The 24,024-nt window shown below is 36.3% G+C and overlaps 1 protein-coding gene across 4 annotated transcripts in view; it reads right to left on the bottom strand.

Annotated features, from left to right (window-relative positions):
- The window catches only part of GLI3 (GLI family zinc finger 3), a 172,394-nt gene that overhangs the window by 28,437 nt on the left and 119,933 nt on the right, over nucleotides 1-24,024 (bottom strand). For 3 of the 4 annotated variants that reach the window (XM_075212540.1, XM_075212542.1, XM_075212541.1), the window contains exons 7-10: nucleotides 15,501-15,702; nucleotides 7,553-7,769; nucleotides 5,629-5,745; nucleotides 4,078-4,218 (exon numbers count right to left, since the gene is read on the bottom strand). In XM_075212540.1, the coding sequence (XP_075068641.1) occupies nucleotides 4,078-4,218; nucleotides 5,629-5,745; nucleotides 7,553-7,769; nucleotides 15,501-15,702 (677 nt within the window). The remainder of the gene's footprint in view (nucleotides 1-4,077; nucleotides 4,219-5,628; nucleotides 5,746-7,552; nucleotides 7,770-15,500; nucleotides 15,703-24,024) is intronic. The other variant, XM_075212543.1, reaches the window with a different exon arrangement.

The raw sequence follows: 24,024 nt of genomic DNA, 5'->3' as shown, positions 1-24,024 counted from the left end.
TAACTGACCAATCGGACAGGTCCTTTACATGCTTTTAAAGAGTTGAGAAAAGCCATGCACATTTAATACATAACAGTGGAATCATTATGATACATTTCTGGACAATACTAGGTTTTGAAATTTATTCTGGAAAATGTTTGTCCCTGAAAATGTCCATGGTTTGTCTCAGTTGCCCACTACTTCATTGTTTTGGTTGCCTGATGTAGTCCATGATCAGTTATTTTCCTGTAGGTGTTAAATCCCATATAAACCTCAGAGCAAGCCTTGTTGGGAAAATGTACTGTATTGTCAGGATTATCATGAGTACTGATCCTACGTGGAATATTCATATGCAGTGCAAATAGTTATCAATGTGGTAAATGGTTGGGTGCTACTCTGATGGTCTTAGGCCAGTGGGACAGCATAGTGGCGACGTGGTTAGCATTTCTGCCTCACAGAGCTGGGGTCATGAGTTCAATTCCCGACCATGGCCTTATCTGTGTGGAGTTTGTATGTTCTCCCCGTGTTTGGGTGGGTTTCCTCCAGGTGCTCCGGTTTCCTTCCACACTCCAAAAACATACTAGTAGGTTAATTGGCTGTTATCAAAAATTGACCCTAGTCTCTCTCTCTCTCTCTCTGTCTGTATGTGTGTGTATGTTAGGGAATTTAGACTGTAAGCTCCAATGGGGCAGGGACTGATCTGAATGAGTTCTCTGTACAGCGCTGCGGAATCAGTGGCGTTATATAAATAAATGGTGATGATGATCAGTATTGAGTAAAAGTACAAGGATTTGTAAGATGACAACCTTCCACACAGCTCAATTTGCCAGCTCTTAAGTTTCTAGCTATCCTATGTAATAGAAATGTTGACCAGGCCTACTACCAATATGATGGTACCACAGACATAACTTCAAATCTCACTATGATTAAGGATACATTTACAGGATATATATTCTCCAAAACCATTCTCCTGCCATTATTTATCAGGTTAGGTATAGAAACAGACCAATCCCAATCTCCATTGGCCCTCCATCACCAATCAAACACAAGTGAGTATGTAAAACCACTGAAATTAGAGTCATGGCAAAATAAGAAAAAAACCTAGTAATAACAAAATAATTCTAATACTTAAAATTGCTAATAAAATAAATATAGAAAAATAAGAATAATATGCCTGTCGTAGGCGTATAACAAGCTTTATTAAAGATATTAAATTCACATAGAGTCAGTCTTAGTTTGGCACATACTAACTGACCATGTTGTTTAGGGAGCTATTTCCCTGTTCCCATACAAAACCTTTACCAGGTTGAAAGAAGCCTCAAATTGCAGCCGCTCACTCAATAACTAAGTCAGAACAAGAGGCAGGTCTTGTCAGGATTGAAAACTGCTCAGCAAAACTCTTCAATTGCAGTCTATACTCCATTCCATGGAAGGATATCAATTATAGATAGTGACTTGCTGTAGCAGGAAGCCAGTACTGTCACAGACTAGACAGACAACCATGGAGAATCATGAATCCTGCTATTAACTGGATGTAGTAGTGGCGATGGATAGGTGCTATAAATAAGGCAGATTGTCAGGATGGTTTAAAACACCTTGTATGTCAGTTAATGTATCATGAAAGCTTCACTATTTGAACAGTTGAAAGTAGATTTTCAACGTTTGTCCCACATAATCTCTTTTTTATTAATATATATATATATATATATATATATATATATAATATTCTATACTTTGAGTAATTCTTTCTTCAAGCGTTATGACACTGTGTAAAATCCTATATACAAATCTATATATTTTATAGAAGTCTTATACGCAAATTCATACAGGCTAAAATAACATAGAAACGTAAGAGCAAAAGAAACATGATAACCCCCACCCCCAAGATGGGAGAGGATAGAGGTAGTAGAGGAAACATATTATCCTGCAGAAAGACATGCCTTCTGGCTCTTCACAAGATGCTACCTGTGCACTCCTCCTTACAGTAGTCGGTTAAGTGTACGAACATAGAAGCTGCTGTTGTACAACGAACCTGACAAGTCCTACACTTAACTGTGCACCATTTAAGAAGTGGAAATGCTAATCTGTACCTAGGCTCATATTAACTTTCTTCATTTTATATTTGCACTGCAAAATAAACATGATTTGTGGTGATAAAACATTATATACATACATTTATAGTAGCAAGATATGGCTATAACATTATTCTCAGGCTAGGCAACAGGAAAACGTTCAGGGGATAACAAGATGAAAAGCTATGCTGTGAAGTTACTCCCGTAACATAGGTAATGTAAAAGAAGGAATAAAATAAAAGTTTGCCTGTACTGTATCTGAAAAAGGGGCATAAAATAAGACACAAAAGATTTAGGGGTATATTTACTAAACGGAACCCCTGATTCTTGGCGCTTTGAAGGCATTTTCTATAAACAGCACTTTTATCAAAGGCAAAATCTGATGGACTTTGTCTTTAATAAAAGTGTCGTTTTAAAAAATGCCTTCAAAGAGCCGGGAATTGGTGTTTCTATGGAACCACCGTATAGGAAATATACCCCCTAGACTCAAATTGATCCAAAAGTCAGGCTAACATTAACTGATTGCTTGTTTATTTTATATCCACTCTAGCATGTCCTATGTTTGGAATTCATGGAAAGTTTAATAATAAATAAATATAAACTAGTGAACAATGGTTGTTATGACATCACACCGCAGCTGTACTGCTTTCTTGCCAAACAATAATATCTGAGACACTGAGGCTGCTTTACAAGAGGAGAAACAAATGTTTTATATAACATTCTTTATAACTAACATGTTGAAAATCAAATTTCACATTAGAAAAAAAAAAAAAAACAACAATCATTTGTTCTAGAAATTTCCCAGAATTTTCTCTGAAACCAAAATATACCACCTAGCACATGCAGTAAATGGAACAAAAAACTATAGGTAGCTCCTTTCTGTTTGATTGATAGCAAGCAAACCTATTAACTGCTGATCAGACTCTAAACAGCATCCAGCCTGAAAGGAAAAATATGTCCCTCTGATATGTAACATATATACATAGGGCCTGATTCATTAAGGATCTTAAATTAAGAAGTTTCTTATTTAAGTCTCCTGGACAAAACCATGTTACAATGCAAGGGATGCAAATTAGTTTTCTGTTTTGCACATAAGTTAAATACTGACTGTTTTTTCATGTAGCACACAAACACTTGATAGCTTATTTGTACACTGAAATTTAAAGTTGATACTTGTGTGCTACATGAAAAAACAGTCAGTATTTAACTTGTGTGCAAAACAGAATACTAATTTGCACCCCTTGCATTGTAACATGGTCTTGTCCAGGAGACTTAAATAAGAAACTTCTTAATATAAGACCCTTAATGAATCAGGCCCATACAGTTTACTTGTGGTGCTAGCATATTTCACCCTGTAACAACAAAATGGATCAGTGCCGTCAGCTTCCGAAACATCCATTGCTTTATGTAACAAAAAAAAAATCTGCATATCACTTTTAAATATATATCTGCATAAAATACCCATGAACATAGGACTGAAATATTCCATCCAGTTTGGATACTTTGCTATAGGATGAAGAAGACTATATTACACAGGGTGTTTAGCTGAGTCCCGAAGAGGTGGTCCAAAGGATGTGAGGGTCAGCAATCCTTTTCTGCCTAAAGCGAACAATCTTCTTTTAACAAAACTAATAATGTATTAAATTTGTGAAGAAGAAATAGAAGCTTTGGTTTATAGAAAGAAGTCCTGGCTTCAGGTGAGTATTAATTCATGTTCAGCTTACTATTACTCAATAAATATCAAAGTCTCCTAAATAAAAAAATAATGTTTGCTGGCTTACAAGATCAGAGCCATTACACTCTCTGCTGAAGACTTTATTGAATTTTGCAGAAAGCTTTAGCTGACTGAACAGGTCAAGCACCACAGCTAAGACTTCCCTTTATTCTTTGAAACTCATAAAGTCCTCTCCAGCATGCAATGCTGCTGGCTAAGAAACTTGACTCAACACAAGGTCAAAGACCCTGACCTCCACAGAGAAAGGTCACATAGCTTTCAAACCCCAGTTCCTGAATTCCATTTACTTACATGCACTAGCTGTTCTTGTGTGTCAAACTCTCTAGAGCAGGCTTCCCAATGGCAGTTTGTCTCATAGACTACTTCAGGCTCTTGTTTACTTTCATCTTTGTCCCCCTCCTCTTTCACCAGAGTCATTCCATCTGGCTGATCCTAGACACAGAGTTAAAAGATGGGAATGTTGAATTAAGAAGGGTAGGTGGAAAAAAGAGATTTGCAAAGCTTAATTGTTTAAAATATTTAGCCACTACGTTTAACTTAAAAGACCCTCATTCTTCAAAATTGGATACAGATTGTTCAAAAACATATATAAAAAATATATTTTCATTTGTGTTATACACATGCATTTTCATTTTCTTTATCTAAGGAATATAACTTAATAATGAGAAAAAAATATATTTATAAATATATATATATATATATATATATATATAAATAAATATTAGCTTCTGGTTATTATTATTCTCACATGCCTCCCAATATACTTCCCAACATTTAACATTTCTAAATCAGGCCATGACTTCTCCAAAGGGGGCATGGCTGCTTCACACTAGGCACATGGACACACCCATTGGTTCTAAAGCTCTACACCGCCCCCAGACCCAACACCCTCCCCTAAAAACTCTGGTGGGAGGTGTGTTGATAACTGCATACTGTAAAGATTATAAATGAAATATAGCATATTTCCCGAAACTATATGCTGTCTGACTGTTAAACTGAGTCAGGGCATTTGAATACACTTGGCCCGATTCATCAAGGAAATTAAATGCTGATATGTGCCGTATTTTGCGTAAAACTGCACCCAAAAAAGTACTATATACCTGTGAACCCAAGTACATCCAATTCATCTTCGAACGCAAATAACAGATGATACAGCCGTATCATGCAAGGGGTGTTACAATGCATGTTACAATGCAAGGGGTGCAAATTAGTATTCTGTTTTGCACATAAGTTAAATAATGACTGTTTTTTCATGTAGCACACAAATATCAACTTTAAATTTCCGTGTTCAAATAAGCTATCAAGTATTTGTGTGCTACATGAAAAAACATTCAGTATTTAACTTATGTGCAAAACAGAATACTAATTTGCACCCCTTGCATTGTAACATGGTTTTGTCCAGGAGACTTAAATAAGAAGTTTCTTAAGTTAAGATCCTTAATGAATCAGGCCCTATATTATTAACAGATGACAATAATTGAATACTTTTTTTTTGTGTTCTTATATTCTACATATGTAGTGTACGTATCCTGCAGTGTGTTGTGTCGGTCTCAATATGGCAAGTGCCGTATATGCAGAGTGTACTTCCACCTGTATTGACCAAGAGGTGTTTTTTCAGATCCGCATGTAGTGTGCATGCCCGATTTACGTGCGGTTTTAATTAAACGCACGTTATGTGCATTTTGCAGACCTTAATGAATCATGCCCACTGTGTGCAGATTTTCTTTGGTAATAATCGATTTATCTAAGAAGTCCATTGCCATTTTTTTAAATAACAGAACCATACCACAACACATGGACATTAGTGCTATAAACCCAAAAAATAATGGCCAAAAATATTACCTGTATGGCCCCAGTAACAGGACTTGGCATCTCCTCCTCAGGTTTAATCTTGGAGCGTTTATTGTGCATTGGATCCCCTGTACTGCTTACTGCAGACTCACTCGTGGGCTTGTTCTGCTGAAGGATTTGGTATTACAATTTTGTAAACTTTAAGCATTAAATAAGTCCAAGATTTGTACAGTACACACAATCCAAATCCTGACATACTGTATGCAGTCACAGACTAATGTTACCTCTGTGCATTGAGCCTTAACTTTATGAGATGTCCTTCACTCTTACCAGACGCTCTTAATATAGGAAAGCACGTTTCAGGGAAAAAATTGTAAGAGTTGTGATTTATTACGCATATTGTTCAAGGTAGGCAGCATTCTGAAGTGACATTTTATTGTCTGTGTGCAATCCTATATCGGCCGGCAATCCAGAAAATAGTTGGGCAGAGCATTTGCACAAAGGAAAAAGAAGGCATGCACCTCATCTCGCCAGTTAAATAGACACAGTTGCGCAAAATAAAATGTGCTGCATATCTGCAGATTTTGTGGTTAAAAGATTATCCTTATTGTCGTTTTATGATCATTTGTGTTTGAATGACTGGTGAGGTGTGTGCAGAGGTGTATATGCGTCTACATTTGGAACAGTCTCTCCCTGGGACGTACGTTACAGTGACAGAGACCAGGGTACGCTCAGAGACCAGATTGTTGCTTCCAGCTCTTCATTATTAAAGTAGACTAGAAGGAGGTAGCAGGCTTCCAGTGACAGTTAATTAGAATCCCCATTGAATCACATGTTAATATAATGATATGTACAACAGTAGATGTACAGACATGGGAAAACATAAAAGGAAAACAATGGGCCCGACAGCAGTGATACATTTAAGTATAATGAATGGTCTCCAAAACTCCTCTACAAAACACCCTGGGGCTTTGAACTTGCAGCTTCGGATGGACAGGCAAAAAATACTTTGCTACTTTTGATGCATGAGTGCAAACACATTTTCACGTAAAAAAATATTTTCCTCACATGCAGTAGCCATAAAAAATAATTCAACGTTTCTGTATAATAACATTCTGTATAAGGCAAAAAGAAGACATACAATGACAGTTTAACTGAATCTTTGTATTTCCTATCATGCTTGCTAGATGATATTCATGATACCATACTAAGCGAAGCACACACGTAAGGTTATTTTAACTGGTGTTGGTAAGTTGCTTTCCTTATGGCAAAGCTGTCATGTGAAATGCATGCGCATGTTTGCAGCAGAAAATCAGAGGTTATATTTGGAAATGCATGTAAATTACATATGAACCAACTGTATTTACTACTTTGACAATCTGATTAATATAAAACTCTGGTTGACACAAGTAATACAGCTTTCATATATGAAGGACATTCTCATTTAAGTTGGGCTATGGAACATAGGTAAATGAGTAAATGTTAATGATGACTTTGTTTACAAGCAAATGTATCAAGCCGGCACAAGTTGCAGACTGTACATTTATGTATGCCGTAGACTACAGCATAGCCCTTGCTCTGTCGTTATAAATAACTCTACTGTCAGGGGCATATTCAATTGTCGGTGGAAACGCTGAAAATCTCTCGCTCGTCGCACTATTACCGTTACTACGGTAATAGTGCACGTAAAAACAGTTAATACGGTAATTATCTTGCTGGATTTCAGCTCACAGCTCTCTGAGCCGCGAGCTGAAATCCAGCTACATATTACCGTATTAACGGTACTAGTTTTTCTGCGGTGCGGAAAACTAACAATTGAATATGCCCCTTAGAATGAAAATGCATTTGAAGGTTATAGACTATGGAGCTGGCTGACAATTATAGTTCAACAACATATATGGTATATTACATAGACAGAATTGGTATTTTTTTCCATATGCTTATACTTGGAGAACTGTTAAAAATTAGATCTCACCTGTGTGATCTCTGATGGACCCACGCTGACCTGGACTGGATTCAAAACACTAGGGATCCCGGGAACAGTTCTCTGAGTGGGAAAGGTGGGCGCAGGATGTATAAGTGGGGGGCTGTGTCCAAATGCTGAGCCTATGCTGTGCTGACGATTTATTATATGCTGATGCATATGCTGCAAGGACACTGGGGTAGGTGGGTATGCAAAGCTCAAAGCTGGACTGCGAACAGACAGAACAGTGGCGGTATGAGAATAAATCATATGTAAATACATAAAAATTAATAAACAAGCATATAAAATATAAATAGTGCAGAGAATAATTTTACACATATTCATAAGACCCATATATTGTAAATGACATTTCTATTAAATGTACTACAAATGTTATACTTGGTGTGCAAACTGACAGCTTTAAAACAGGTACATAGATATTCATTTTCACAATCTGCTCCGATAACATATTATACAAAAGGGAAACGTAAAAGCAATTCTAAAATATTTGAAGGCAATGTACAGTGGATTTCTTGGGTTGCCTCTTTAATCTTAGAAAGTGTAAACTCCTACATATGTCTCCAAATCGCATCAGGAGAGAAAATCAATTGGTAAATGTGTTTTGTACACAGTGCTTGTCATATCACTCATTTCTTTTTAAACGATGGAAGGTTCTGCTCAGCCAGGATGTCACCTAAAAAGAATTTCCGTCAGCGTAGCTTGCACTAAAATCTGCTGTAAGACTGCTGATCAATGCATTTCAGTGTGGGGATATTCCAATGGGAGATCCCGTCTCTCTCTTCCAGTTTAACATCATTAAATGTCTATTAAAGCACATTATGCATGCTAATACCTGTCATCACTTCATTACTCCTCTGTGTTTCTGAGTCTACAGTTCAATTCTGAGGAAAATTATATTACAGCATAAAGACTTCACTCTGCAAGCAGGCACTGCCAAACCACTCTTTATAGCATGCTCCTCCAATAAATTGTTCCCAGTGATACACTTCAATTGCAAACGTTAGATAAGAGAAAGCAACATTTAATTATTGCTTTTCCTTATATCCGCCTCTCCCGATTGGATGTCTGGTTCTGGATTTATTTTAGTTATCCCTAATTAACTGGTCTGGAGATATCACATGCTAAAAGCAAGAATTTTACAAAACTTGTATTGCAAATCTTCAAAAATATGTAATCTCTGTATATAGCGCTTGGGTCTTTGCTGTCTGTAAAGGACATTAGTAATAATATTTTTGCAGAAATACATTTTAGGACAGGATAAAGAAAGGAATATTTGTACCCTCCTCCCTAACCCTGCCTTTCATTACATGGGAAAAAAAAAGAGTTTTGTCACATACTTAAAATGAGCACCAGTTTCATCGTTACCTATCTACTGGTAAACACTGGGTAGATAAAATGATAAATCTTTGTACTGGTATAGCGTGATCATATACTGTGATCATGTGACATGCAGCTTTGTATTTTACTGCAGATTAACAGCCAATTTAATGAAGAATTAATACATCTCACTTTCAGCCCCATTAGATTAAAAAATATACATCTTATAATTAAGGGCAAATTAACTCATTAGAAAAAATAATTCAAACGATTTTCATTAGTTTGCTTTCTTGATAAAGAGCAGCCCAAACAGGACTTACTCAGAGTAATTATATTACTATTATTACGACTTGCAAGAATGATGCTGTTTAAGACAGAATATCATTATAAATACCCTAAGAGAATCTTGGTAGTGTATGAACAGAACTATTTTCATTTTACTCTGTGCTACTTTTTTTTTTATATATATAATGCAAAGCTCTAACATGGGGAACATAATAATTGTTCTCTGGAAGATTCAGTAGGAAAACAGTAATAATGTTCAGTTATTACAAGCCTATAGTCCCTGCCAGTGTTCCTGAAAGGAACTATGAATGATTACAGCCAGACTTTGCTAAGGTAACCACTACGGATGATTGATAGGGCATTAATCAAAAGATGCATATCAGCTTCAGAATTTGTTCACAAGCTCCCTTCTAATAGCTGATTTCATGTTCACTGAGTTCTATGCCAGTTTGTTCAATTTATTCTTCAATGTACAGTACAAACCATTCATCACAGAGCACAATGATTTAATGCTCCCTCTTCCTTTCAGTGAACATATATTACAAAGTGTAACTACCCTGTTCTGTTCATTAAAACGCAGAAAAACAATGTCATATGTGGCTTTGGAAGATCATTCTGAATTGATAGAGAACATATGCGCAATGAAGAAAAAGATAGTTGTTTATTGAATCAGTGAAGTTTAGTATTTATTTTCAGAACATTTTATTTCCCCACTTTAAAGTAACATACCTGACTACAAATCGTTGGCATTTTGGGTAAATCAACTTGCTGTCAGTTACGTTTTGACCAATAACCTTCATCTCAATATTCCGTATAGTTAATCTGTCCTGTACCGATAATTAATTCATGTACAGTAATTATCCATCCACCCACAAAGACGTGGTGAAACAGCACAAAAAGATGTTGCAAGGAAAGATGAAAGATAATAAGAACGATAATGAATCCACTGCTGGCCATTAAAATATTTCAAAGCCTACCAATTGCTAATATATTTAAAATAGTGGCAAGTTTATTGTAAATTAAACCAGTCCACCATGCTGTCCACCCCCTTTCCTAAAAGATATCATGCTCAATGATGTGTGTGGAAGTTTTTCTCTCTTACATGACTCCGAAATAGGCAGGGTAGGAAAATGTCATACACAGCAGCCTAAAGCCGAATTATAGGCTCGCAGCCTCCTAATAACTATAAATGGCCCACACAGTTTGATTGAATAAATTAAAATGAAAGGTCTGCTATAAGCTAATTTAAGAAATATTTAATTTATGTTTTGAATCTGATATTTAGAGATGTCATCAATGAAGATGTTAATATAATTTCATTTGCAACAGAGGTGGATAAGAATCTGAAAAACCCAGCAACATTTTAAAGAGTCAGCATAACACACTCATCTGTCTGTTTTTCCTCCTTCGCTAGAATCTAGTGCAGCAGTCCCCAGATAGGAAATACATTAAATGGTCATAACAGTTATGATCTTAATATCAATCACTTCACAAGGTTTATAAGATCTGTTTAAATAAACTATGAATGGAAAATAATGCACTTCGATATAATAATGAAAGGGTTTTACCCCTCTATGTTTTGTCCAGGGCAATGAGAAAAACCAGAGGAGCTCTGGGAAAATGGCTGCGCGGAGCAGGCCACAAGGGCCTCTGCCAGGGGAGGGAGGAGATTAGTAAAATGAAACAATCGTGCATGCGATTGTGAAACATTTCTGTATCTCATGAATAACATTGACGGACCACTAATAAAGAAGGGATAGTGTGGCTGGCAGCTGGTCGCTAGCACCCTAATTCTAAGCATCTGATGCCTGTACTTTTTACACCCCTGCATTAAAAAGCCACGCTGAAATTGTAAAGAAGGTTCTTGACCTGAGGGTCAAGGCCTAAAAGATGGGTAAAAATGCTGTTGATAAAACTCTTGTCTACTACTAACTAATGAAAAATATTAATGATATTTTTTAAACAAACATTAGAATGTCTTCAGTTATATTTCAACAACCTAATGACAGAATTAAAATGACAGAATTAAAATATGGATAAAGTAAATACATTGTAAATTCTAAGTGGAATTATGGATTTTGAAGATGATAGTGTCTCAATAGACAAATATTTGCAGAGTGAGACAATTATCATACATGAAATTGCTCATAGGGAATACATACAATTGCTTGTGGCTTGGTGAGTGCTGGATCTCGGACTGTATGAGTTAAGGCTGTCATGTTGGGGGCTAAGGGTAAAGATCTGCGCCTCTCAGGTTAGTGCGAGTTTTTTTCTGCAAGTGTCCCATAAGACGATGATGCTTGTCTGTGCTCTAGCAATACCGTTTGTGAAAGCACTATTGCATTCACAGCTATCTGACATTTGTCAAACCAAGCACATCAAAATACCGATTTGGGATAGCTATCTTTCAAATAATGAAAATGTGTTTTTTTTGTAGTAAGGAAAAAACCAACAGAAAGAAGTAAGCTCAATCATGCTTTTATAAACAGGAGAAGACGGGCAGCTCATTAAGATCTTACTGACAGCTGCAGATGGGGTAAATTTATCATCTCAATCTAGTTTTGTACATGATTTTTCCCTGTAATAACAATACAATATTTACAATACTGCAGTATGTTACAGGCTTTGCCTATTAATCTACTGCTACAAATTCATTTTTAAATTAAAATAACTGTATTTGCAAGCTAAAATAAAAGTCACACCATGACACAGTACTTTCCAACATAAACAATTATAAATTAAAAAGCTTCCATATTGTGGCAGGACTGTTGATTTTTTTTGTTGTTGTACTTTTAAAAATTATGATTTTTATTTGATACTTTTTAAAACATGGTATATACAGTGTTGCTATTGTCATCTATGGAAAATGTTCATATATAGGTCTTACAGATGGCAATTACGGTATTACTAGTAAAGGTAGAGTAGACTTCAGTGCACATCCAGTAATACACTACGTTACATACATCACCAGAGTGTATCAAAACTGATCTCCATTTGTTTCAAAGAAAAAACATTGGTCATGGGCAATCTAAGTGCTACTTAATGATGAATCATGTTAAAAATGCTGCACTAAAGATTGTTAAGATAGTCTCCCGGACATTAGCAACATCTGCCCAAATGTAAGCAACGACCATAACTAGCTATCATTTTACTGAGGATTTAAGTAAAAATAAGTGGTTATGAGCTAGATCTAACTTAGAAGCAAGAGCACAACACTCCTTCTTAAACACCCAAAGCAGTATCTAAAAATGGAATTTATACTAGATGATAAAGATCTTTATAACATACAAATTCCATAACATGAGATAACTTTGTCAGTCATGGTGCTGGCTGAGAACATTTCTATTTCCATAAAATCGGTAGTTCCTTAGGGATCTGGGCAGTCTAGAAGTTCCTTCCGCTGTCAATCTGCTATTTTCCTTGAACAGTGTTTTATTTCTAGTATGATGCAAAATGAGTCACAGCTCTATACCACATTAGGTCAGCGTGTTGAGGATTAGCTGCATGTACATGACAAACATGCAACAGAAAAAAGAGGCTCAAAGAAGAGGACAAAGAAATAACTCATTTGTATTTAAAGCTTTTTGAAGACTGATATGTAGAGTTTTGGAAGACTTTTTTCATGCAGGGTCAGTGAACTGCATTGTAATTTCATTAAGATGTGGAGTTTCAAATAGCTAACATAACTAACTTAAAAATAATAGAACAAAACATTACAGGCCCCATAATGAAAACCAAACTTGTGGCAACTCTGCTAACAAGTACATACTGATACTGGTTACAGCTGTGGAACTGACCAAGAAACAGCTGTGACTGAAGTTACAATGATGCCCTCTATCTTTTACTATAATATAATTTTGACTCATTTACTATGTGTCAAATATACTAAAATGCATACTTTAAACACTAAGGGCTAGAATTACTAAACTGCGGATTTGAAAAAGTGGAGATGTTGCCTATAGCAACCAATGAGATTCTAGATATCATTAATTTAGTACATTCTACAAAATGACAGCTTAAGTCTGATTGGTTACTATAGACAACATCTTCACTTTTTTTTAAACCCGCAGTATAGTAAATATACCCCTAAGATTCAGCTTCATATGAAGGTGTGTGTTTAGCTGTACATGAGCAGTTTAACATTTGTGAAAAGTGCTGTGTAACTTGGTCAGATTCAGCAGATTCAGCTATTTGCAAAGCCAAATTCCCAGCCAGGTGTTGTCTGGCTATCCAATGTGCTGCAGGGGATACACCGGGGAATCTAGGGCATTCTTGGCAACTCTCCTGGAATGTCCGGGAGACTCCCGAAATTTGGGTCAGTCTCACGGACTCTGGGGAGAGCCGTCAAATCTCCCGCATCCCGCAATTGCGGGGCTAAAATGACGCGATTCGCTGTGAATTTTGGCCCAGCCCCCTACTACAAAATGGCATATTTGTCACGGGGGGTGGGGCTAAAATGACGCGATTCACCGCGCCCCACCCCCTTTCCTCTAGACACGCCTCTATCCCAGATACAACTTGCCAAAAGTAGGCAAGTATGATCTAGGGTGTGTCATCACTGAGGCAGGGGACAGACTTTATATCCTTTCAGACTTCAGTGACTTTCACAAATATTGATCAGTTCAATCATTTTTGCTCTTATAGGGGATGTAGCCAATTGGCTGCTATAGGTAAAATATTCACCAATCTTCTAACACCATGGTATATATTGAAAAGTACATTGCCATTTTAATTTCATCATCCTCATCATTTACTTATATAGGGCCACCAATTCTGCAGCGATGGACAGAGTATTTGTGATTCACATCATTCCTTGCCTATTGGAACTTACAATCTAAATTCCCTAACACACACAGACACACACAGACTAGGGTTAATTTTTGTCAGCAGCCAATCAACTTACCATTATGTTTTTGTAGTGACCATTCATTTTTAATTTAACATAAGTGTTACACACCAAACACATCTATTGGGGTTTATGTAATTTTAAATTAGTTATATTTGTGTGCATTTACGTAAACTTATAGGACAAAAAGGATTATGAGGATTATCTGTAAATTATATTTCAACTGACAATATATCTACTGATTTGACAGTGATTTTTTGTGATAGCATCTTAATTGGCCAATTTATATAGCTTGTTTTGTCTTCCTTACATAGTTCCTGAGTGTAAACACACTTGTCACATGGTATGTAGTTTGGCATTAGTGAACTGCACGCCAGGAATGTAAACACAAAATAAATGCAGGCAGAATAATAGCATCATGGTTTATTTCTTGTCAGTAGGTATAGACATGCTGGAAAACATTGCAATCACTTCCAGAGGCAAATTGAACTGTTTGTCCCAGTATGTTTTTCTCCATATATAGTAGTACAAACGATTAAGTTAACTAATTTCCATATATTTTAAGGAAGTTACTAAACTTAATATATAACATTTATATATATATATATATATATATATATATATATATATATATATATATATATATATAAAGTCTCCAATAACATCTACAAAACTCCATTTGTTTAAACTCCTCCAGGGGAGATTCCTGAGAACATCGTGGCTAATTGAATCTCTCCCTTATTGTGTGGAATAAAAATGAAGCAGCATTGTTAGGACACCAAGGGGTAAATGTATCAATCTGCAAGCTTCTGGCGGGTTTGAAAAGTGGAGATGTGGCCTACAGCAACCAATCAGGTTCTAGTTATCATTTATTTAGTACATTCTGGAAAATGATAGCTAGAATCTGATTGGTTGCTATAGGCAACATCTCCACTTTTCAAACCCGCCGTAAACTCGTAGATTAATAAATTTACCCCCAAGAGTTAGATTGCAAGTTATGTAATTTTCATATATAGGTTCCTCTCGTATTTATAGTTTACTGAGATTATTGTTCAACTCAAATATTATATGGTTATATTGATTAAACATAATGGGCCAGATTCACTAAGGAAAGTAAGGCAAAAAATTAGTACGTTTTTCTCCTGGACAAAACCATATCACAATGCAAGGGGTGAAAATTAGTTTATTATTTTACACATAAGGAAAATACTGGCTGTTTTTCATGTAGGACACAAATACTTGATAGCTTTATTTTTACACTGACATTTGAGGATGATCTACGACATGTATTACCCCAATTATAATTCTGTCCCCATGTTTTAAATTTATTTCCCCCTCCAATGCAACATGGTTTTGCCCAGGTGAAAAGTTACTCATTTTTTTTGCTTTACTTTCCTTAATGAATCAGGCCCAATATGTGAAAAAGAGCTGTTTCACATAAAAGTACAGCTTACCACTATTTTATGAGAGGATTATAAAATATTGCATTACCTTAATGCACTTGCTGATAAATGTCCATAAGAGCCACTGGCTGAGGAGCTGCTACGTGAGTTGTTGAGAATGGTAACCAGAGAGTTTGGAGATGTTCGTATCATGGTCTGAAGGTCAAAGCTGTGATCAGAGAGAGGGGATATAGACAGTGTTCGTTTTCGGCTTGGTCGGGCTGTCAGCCTGGGGCTGGAGAACCTGGAACCTGAAAAAATGATGGAAAGTTACAGGGTTATCTGGTCCACAACCACTTAGTAGGTAAGCCTTATTCACAAATAGTCAAGTTAGAAGTGTACAAATTGTAATCAGAGACTAACAAGCACTATTTCCTTCAAGCTCAAAGCAAACATGTTACACGTTGCAGGACACAAAATGTGCGTATATTTTTTGCTCTGAAAGCATAGCTGTAAAAGGTGATGTGTAGATACAAGATATTAATATTACAGTGCAGCCCCAGTTCTCATTGAGTGGATCAAAACAGCGAGTGGTTTTGACAAGTGCCTTCACTTTCCACCTGTGATCTACTGGCTACAATTGAGGAAAATTAGGAAGAAAAATGTATCTTCCCAAAGCTGTCCTCAAGGGAGCTCTGTTTATTAATGTGCAAGCAACATGATAAATTGCTAAACAAAAGGATAAGACTTCTATGTATTAGCCCTCTCATTTCTGCTGATTTATGAATCTGACGGCTGCTACGACATTCCCATCATTAATTCACTACAAGCGATGAGACGCTGGGGCTCGGGCCTGAGCACCTTCTCCGGCAAATGAGCGGAGCTGAAAATAAACCAACATTGAGATTGAGATACATGCTGCCTTACCCATCTGGCCCCATTTGATCTGATTCGCAGTCTAGGAGTAAAATCGTTGCAAAAATATATTTTTCTTAATAAATGTAATAAAAGAAATGAACCAATAAGCAAATGACTATTTATTGTTATGCATATTAACAAAACAAATAGATAAATGTACAACTGAAGAAACATTGAGGTGAGCAAATACTGTATCTTATGTGTCTTTATAAACTGAAGTTATGCCTTTAGCGCGTATCATCAGGTACATGTACTGTGAGCATGGATCAATAGTGGATGTGTGATTTTCTTCTAGCTGTCTGACAACTAGTTGCAAATTTCACACCACAGCGCAAACACAATTAGGAAACAAGGACCTCTAAGCTAATCTAAGTCTACCCTTTAGGAGCTATGGAGAAAAATTAATTACGAGTTTACAAAATCAATTGTCAACACTCCAACACTGAAGTTGCAAATATTATTATCTCTCATTTAAGGGGAGATGAAATGACACAGCGGCATCAATTTTCAAGTACTCATGCCATGTAACCCCATTAATGTCTTCCTGCTATAGAGGAGATTAACATGCGTTATCCACCGTGAATACAATTTATTTGCTGTTTAAATAAAGCCTTTGGCTCTCATTATAAGCACACACGGCAGGATTTATTTTATGCCCAGAGATAATTATCTGCTCACAATGTTTTTCCAGTTAGGCCAACTGCTGCCTGTTAAAGAAACCAGGGTCTGTGTGCCTATCTCTTCTACTTTCAGCAGAAAGTACCCCTGGAACTTTGAACATCTAGTTCACTGTATAAGCATTCGATAGAAAGCTGCTAGTCGTCATGTCTGAAACTTTTAAATAGTCACTGCAGTTTTAGAAATGTGTTTATTGAGGCACTGGATTTATATTCATTTTAATTTTTCCTAATTTGTTATTTTATGTAGTAACAGTGCTGTCCGGGTGAAGTTAGCATAAAATAAACAAAAAAAACAAAACAAAAAAACTCTTTTGATTTATACAAATTACAGCTAATACTTTTAACCCTTTCATAAATAAATCTTATAAAGAACATAGTGCAAGAGGGGTGTGACCATATGTTAAAAACAAAAGATGTTCATAGTGCTATTATAGCTAGTTATACTATGTTTTAAAATGCTACTCTAACTCACCATTTGGTGATAAATTATCACAATCAAATTTGTCTCCAATGCAGAAGCCACAAGTGGTGAGCTAAATACATAGGCATCAGTGCATTTTGGTCTCCAAAAAAATAGCTGCGGCCTATACTTAACTACTGAACTTAGTCAATAATAGACACACTGTAAGGTAGAAGTTTAAGTGTCATCACGTAATATTTTTTTGTAATTTACTAAATAGTGTTAACAAACATCCAGAATTAGGGTTAATAGTGATTTAAACCTATCACAATTCCTAAAGCTTCAGAGGCTAGGTGGCTCCCAACCATTCAGTTATATTTACCGTACGGCCACCTCTGAATTTCCACTTTGACTCAATGAAATACTTGTGGTAGAGCACAATACTGTCTGTTTTGTAAAACCAAACCCTTATTGGAGCTTTCCTTCTTCAATGTCATTTTGTGTGTGTATACCGGTATATATATAACCACAGTTAGCAAGGTCCCCCCACACGCTTGTATGTTCAAAGATGTTCTGTACAGTAATGTATATGTAAGCCTTTTTGCATAAACACAGAAATGTAAGCATACATATAGTCTAGCCAGAGGTTTGGTACTATTCGCCTAACCAACCATAAGCATCTAAATGTTGAATTCATAATGATCAGTTTGTGTGGCTTTTATATGTAAATTTACAGAATATAACATCTGTTGCTTACTATTTTTCCGTGTGGACTATAAAAACGTTTTAGTAACTCAGTAAGGCACATTAGTTTCTAGGAAAAAGAACATTTTTCTTAAAGTTGCCTCTTTCAACACGAGGTACGTAATGACTGAAAGACAACAAGCAATTCATTATCTCAGTCAGAAAATTGTTGTTTTTGGCTTCTGCCCACATGCTGTAGAGACTGTGAGGACATAGCTTCTGTGCACCATGTATGGTAAACATGGCTTACAATCATACAATTAAGGTAAAAGCTATTCTAGATACAGCAATTATACAGATCAGCACATTTTGCTGGCATCTAGTGTGATACATGTCAATAATGACTTTCTGTAATATAGGTAAACTGAATGAACTGGTTAATTATGAATTTATGAACATTTCAGGATCCTTACAACCATTATATAGAACAAGTTTATTTGTCTAGAAATAAAATTACTAAAATATTTTGAAATAAATGAATAAAAATGGTCCCTGCCAGTGGCGGAACTGCGGCTGTCCCAGGGGATGCAGCTACTACGGAGCCTTGAGGTGGACAGGAGCTGGCGGTGAGTGTGGCTCAGTGATGCAGGTCCATCCTCCGCTCTACTCTGGAGACAGGGGACAGGCTTTGGGGACTAAGGGGACAAGCTTTGTACTGTTCCACCCCTGGCCCCTTATATCTTAAGTTTTCAGCTACAGATGATAACTATATATATAATTTGTCCTAACATTTGTATTTTAATTAAGATTGCCAATCCCAGCACTGCAGCGTGTCCTTCCCCTTGCTGTCAAGCATCAGAAGGTGAGCCAATCAGGGCTGTGTTAGTAAAGAGCTCAGAGCCGACATTCTGTTTTTTTTTATAGGCTAGGTAGCCTGAAATAGGCTAATAAAGTCAATGTTTAATGGACTGAGACACGAGAAAAGCAATGCAGACACACTGTACACAGTACATATATAAATTCCAAACCAATACATGCAAACATTTGGAATTTGTAACACTGATTACAGAACACTTTTTTTTTTTACAAAACCCACACAAAAAAATAATTTGTTTTTATGTTAGTGTCATCTTGAGAAGGATTTAGATATAGGAAAGTGTATCAATAATTAGGAAAAAGAATCACAGCCATGTTATCCAGAAAGTACAGCAAATGTCTATAATATCCCCTCTACTAAATACATTTTTCCAATTGTGCCTTGTCGTCTGTTCATCTTTCTGTTAAAAATGAATTTGGTAATTCTATTATATTATACCATATACATTCCATACGTGAATTGAAAACATAAGCTAATATGAGTGAACTTGGAACATGAGGAAGGGTTAAGAAGAAGTGTGAAGAGAATGTCACCAATCCAACTTTGGTATATTTTGTTTTGCTCTGGAAAAATCTCATCAGAATTATTTAATATATTGTTATATGTTAATTAAAGTGGATTTGAGAGGCTTTGTTAACTGCAATCCATTGATATAGTATTGAAGGCCTTATGGATTCTATGGAAATAACAGTAGTTTATCATTGTCGTTGAGGATTAGTGGTGGAGGCTGAGTGAAGCGGAGTCGAGTTTCTTTTTAATCATGGGAAATGGGAGGTCGGGTTTCAAATAATTGTTGGCTCCCGACAAAATAAAAATAAAATAAATTTTCTTGCCAGCTTATTTGCATCACTCACTGGTTCACCAAAGAAAGCAGTGTTGAAACAATTAGAATGGATATATGTGTAAGATGGTCCCAAATATAAAGTCTCCACCTACTTTTTAAATGCCTGAGCTACTTGGCAGCCCAACAAGATCTGGAATCTTCTACCTATCCGAGCGGCCTCACAAGCATGGGGAAGTGAGTCATATAGATAACACCAGAGCTAGATTAAAGTTTTGGTGGGCCAGGGGCACTTAAGACATGAGGTGTTAATGTTCCTGACCATTTATATAGCGCCACTAATTCCGCAGCGCTGTACCAGAGAAATCACTCACATCAGTCCCTGCCTCATTGGAGCTTACAGTCTAAATTCACAAACACACACACACACACACACACACACACACACACACACACACACACACACACACACACACACAGACAGAGAGAGAAAGACTAGGGTCAACTTGATAGCAGCCAATTAACCTACTAGTATGTTTTTGGAGTGTATTAGGAAACCCTCAAACACAGGGAGAAAATACAAGCACCATTGATATCATTTACACTGGAAACATAGTGAAGACTGTACCATTAAAATTATGCTAAAACATAGAAAAGCTTTATTCCTGGGACCAATAACAATACAAAGTGTATCTCCTATCATTCTCTAATTCTGAGATACTAGCAATAATATACATCAATGTATACAATTATTTATTAAATGTTTTAAAAGTTGGCAAATTATCAATGTCACTAAATCTTCTTTCCATTATTATTCTTTTATTTCAAAACAATTCTAGAACTCGTCCTATATATCCAGGTCTGCTTTTAAAATAAGTTTGCAGGTGGAAAGCTGGTTTACATTTCTCTACTACTGTATTGTGTACCAGGAAACAACAATATCACTGTGTTAGATCAAAGGAGTTACAGTCAGTAGCTTGTGACTGCAAAAGTTACATATAACCTATGCATGCAAACTATGCTGATAGAAGACATGACTTCATTTGCACATCCCTGCATTTCTGAGGTCACCTGTGATATTCAAGTCTGATTGGTAAATGTTTCATTTTCTCAAGTGATGAATGATAGGACATTAAAAATCTGTCTTAATGACAATTAATTTACATACCAGGGAAATGTTTTTAATTGGTTTTCCCACTTTCTTTTGTCTAAATAAAAACACACAGCATCCATTACCTGACTAAATAGATTCCCATCATGAGAGGAAAAGGAGAATGTGTCACCAGATTTTATATTTCTAAACGTTTAAACTTAATTTGTCTCTAAAAATGAATCATTATCAAAATTTCAGCGAATAATTTGTATTTTTGGAGATTAAATGGAAACACGGTTGTACCACAAAATCTCCTATAACCATACTCTACTGGTTCTTAAGAAAAAGAAATACAAAAATAACATCTGCATTTATATTCAAATTAGTAGAAGTAATTTATATAAAGTTCATCATAAATTAGTGTACCTTGTCTAGTGGTCTCATGCTTAAACACACAGGTTTCATGCCCTGAGGAACTATGATACTGTCTATCTACTATTTATTGCACTTCAAAAATGCATGGAGTGCAAAGGTAAATGAAAGTTGGGTCAAATCACATTCTCTGCTGATTAATTAATTTTTTTTGCTATTTTTTTTAAAGCACTGCCTGTTGGAGTGTCATTTAACTAAGGGAGGTTTCTTTACTTCAAGTGTTATATTTCTAGATATTACACTTACAAGTACATTAATCTCATAGTAGTAGTTAGTCGCAGTAGAAATAGTGGATAATACCACAATACCATTTTAGTTGGTGCATGGAAAAAAAAAGCTGAGAAAAGTCACAAGATATGAGGTAGCTCATGTTAATATCATACTTGCCAACTCTCCCGGAACCGACGACCCGAATTTCGGGAGTTTCACGGACTCCCGGGAGAGCTGGCAAATCTCCCACATCCCACAATTGCGGGGCTAAAATGACACGATTCACAGCAAATTGTGTCATTTTAGCCCCGCCCCCACGGGAAAACGGCATATGTGATGCGGGGGCGGTGCCAAAATGACACAATTCACCGTGTCCCGCCCCCTCTCGCCCTCTAGACACGCCCCTCTCCTGGATACAACTTGCCAAAGGTAGGCAAGCATGGTTAATATCTTACATAAATACCAGCATATTAATTCAGCTTTTTAGGTGTGCTTACCAGTGATTTATCATGATTAGATTATTAAACATAAAAAATTTCCCTGTCCACTCATCATTCAAAGCAAAAAATTTTTCTTTAGCAAAAAATGCCATCAAATTAATTTACGGTAATACAGCAAAAACAGACGCAACTAAATTATGAACTGCCACAATAGAGGAGAAGCACAAATTCTCTGAGAAACTAGCTCCTCTTTAAAACTGGTTTTGGGAGCAACAGTTTTTTCTTAGTATGTATTTATATGTAATAGCTAACAATAGATTGCATTGATAACACCATTACAAAATTAAACATCATGTTTTCTTCCTAAAAGAAAAACATGTACTTATGTTAAAATGTGCATTTTCTCACCCGCAGAGTACTAATAGTTCAGCAAGAGGGAGAGAGAGGAAAAAAAAGGCTTTTTGGCTGGACACTCGATTCCTGTCTGCTGCAGTCTGGCATTCTTTGTCTGCTTTGTAGAATAGTTTAGTCTAACATTTATTCAATAATCCCTTCTTTAATGAGCTTCCTCGAAAGTTGACCTATTAAGTGTAAGCATTTTACAGAGGTTGCTTTAAAGTCAATAGCGGACATATTCACATGAACTCCGATGGTAGGTAAATACTGCTTTATTGATCTCTCCTAGACTACAAAGCTGTTTTATAGTTATTGCAGAACTGCTTGGGTGACTCCTTCTCACAAATAAGGAATGAAACTATCTGTTTCTTCAATGTACAGCAAGGGGCTCATTTCCAGCTAGGAGAAGAGTGAAAACAGGTGCAAATTTGCTCCTGGACAAACCATGTTGCGATGCAAGGGGTGTAAATGCATTTATTCATTTTTTTTGCATGCAAGGAAAATACTTGCTGCTTTGGCATGTAGCACACAAATACTGGACAGTTTAACTTTTACATTGCAATTTATAGTTATGCTGACACGACCCCTCCCAATTCTAAATCTGTCCATACATTTTCGTCGCCACTGCAGTGGAAAATGGATTTGCCAAGGTGCAAATGTGCTCCTAACTCTAACTGATACCATGTCACTATACTATGTCACTATCACCAACATAAAACATCCAAACACCATGCTTAAATTTAATACATACATAAGTGTAAAGAAGTTGTAGGTAACCTGCATATGATTCCGTTTCTCTTACATTGCACAAGAAAACAGTAGTTTATCAAAGAAGTCAAAATTATATTTTTCTGTCAACACAGCTATTTCCATACTGGTGGTGTATAGGTGAGGGGGCGGGGCTTAATAGCATTGCACCTATGGGAAGGGGAAGAGGGCACAGTTCTCCATCCTGGCTTCAATAAAATCAGAGTTCCCTCTTTCAAATGATATGGCCCCTTGGTAGAAACTGTTTGGTGATCACATGTGATTATGAAGCCCCAGACGGGGAGGGGTTTAATAATGTCCACATCTCCCCATCCAAGAAACTAAGGGAAACCCTTCTTTTAAAAAAGGATAGTCCTCTCTTTCAAATGATGTGCCCCCATAGTCTGGTAAACACCCTACACTACAGAAAGCATTTTTAAGAAGTCCAGATATTATAATGCCCAGATCCCCCCATCCTGACTTCAATAAACTCTGAGGTGCCCTCATTTGATACAATAGGTTGGATAGTTGGGCTATAATGCTGTTCCTAAACATTTTCTGCATTTTCAAGACAGTAAAAACTAATAAAAAACATGCATTATAGTTTTCAAGTGGAGATTTTATTATGAAAAACTATGTGTAGAATCCTGTTGCTGTTTTGGAAATGTGGATTGATGCCAAAGCAAGAACCACAAAATATTTCTTAGTGGTGTCTAGAAAGAACAAAATACACACATTTGCTTTTAGTTTACTTTCTTGCAATTTTAAATTTAAAAAAAAGCAACACTTTTTGGGCCACTGTGGGTCTTTTTCGCTGTGATAAGATGTATAAGCAAACTAATTGTATTTTCTGAAAAAACAAGGCATAGTATTTTGGGTACTGCACACACATCTGCAGTGAAGGGGTTAAAAAAGCATGCCTCGGACCCATTCAGGAAGAAGGCTCTTGATGCATTATGCAACTTGAATTACATT

Source organism: Mixophyes fleayi, chromosome 5, assembly GCF_038048845.1.
Source record: "Mixophyes fleayi isolate aMixFle1 chromosome 5, aMixFle1.hap1, whole genome shotgun sequence".
Classification (NCBI taxonomy): domain Eukaryota; kingdom Metazoa; phylum Chordata; class Amphibia; order Anura; family Limnodynastidae; genus Mixophyes; species Mixophyes fleayi.
The sequence above is the reverse complement of the archived record's forward strand: the minus strand, read 5'-3'. Positions and strand labels throughout refer to the sequence as shown.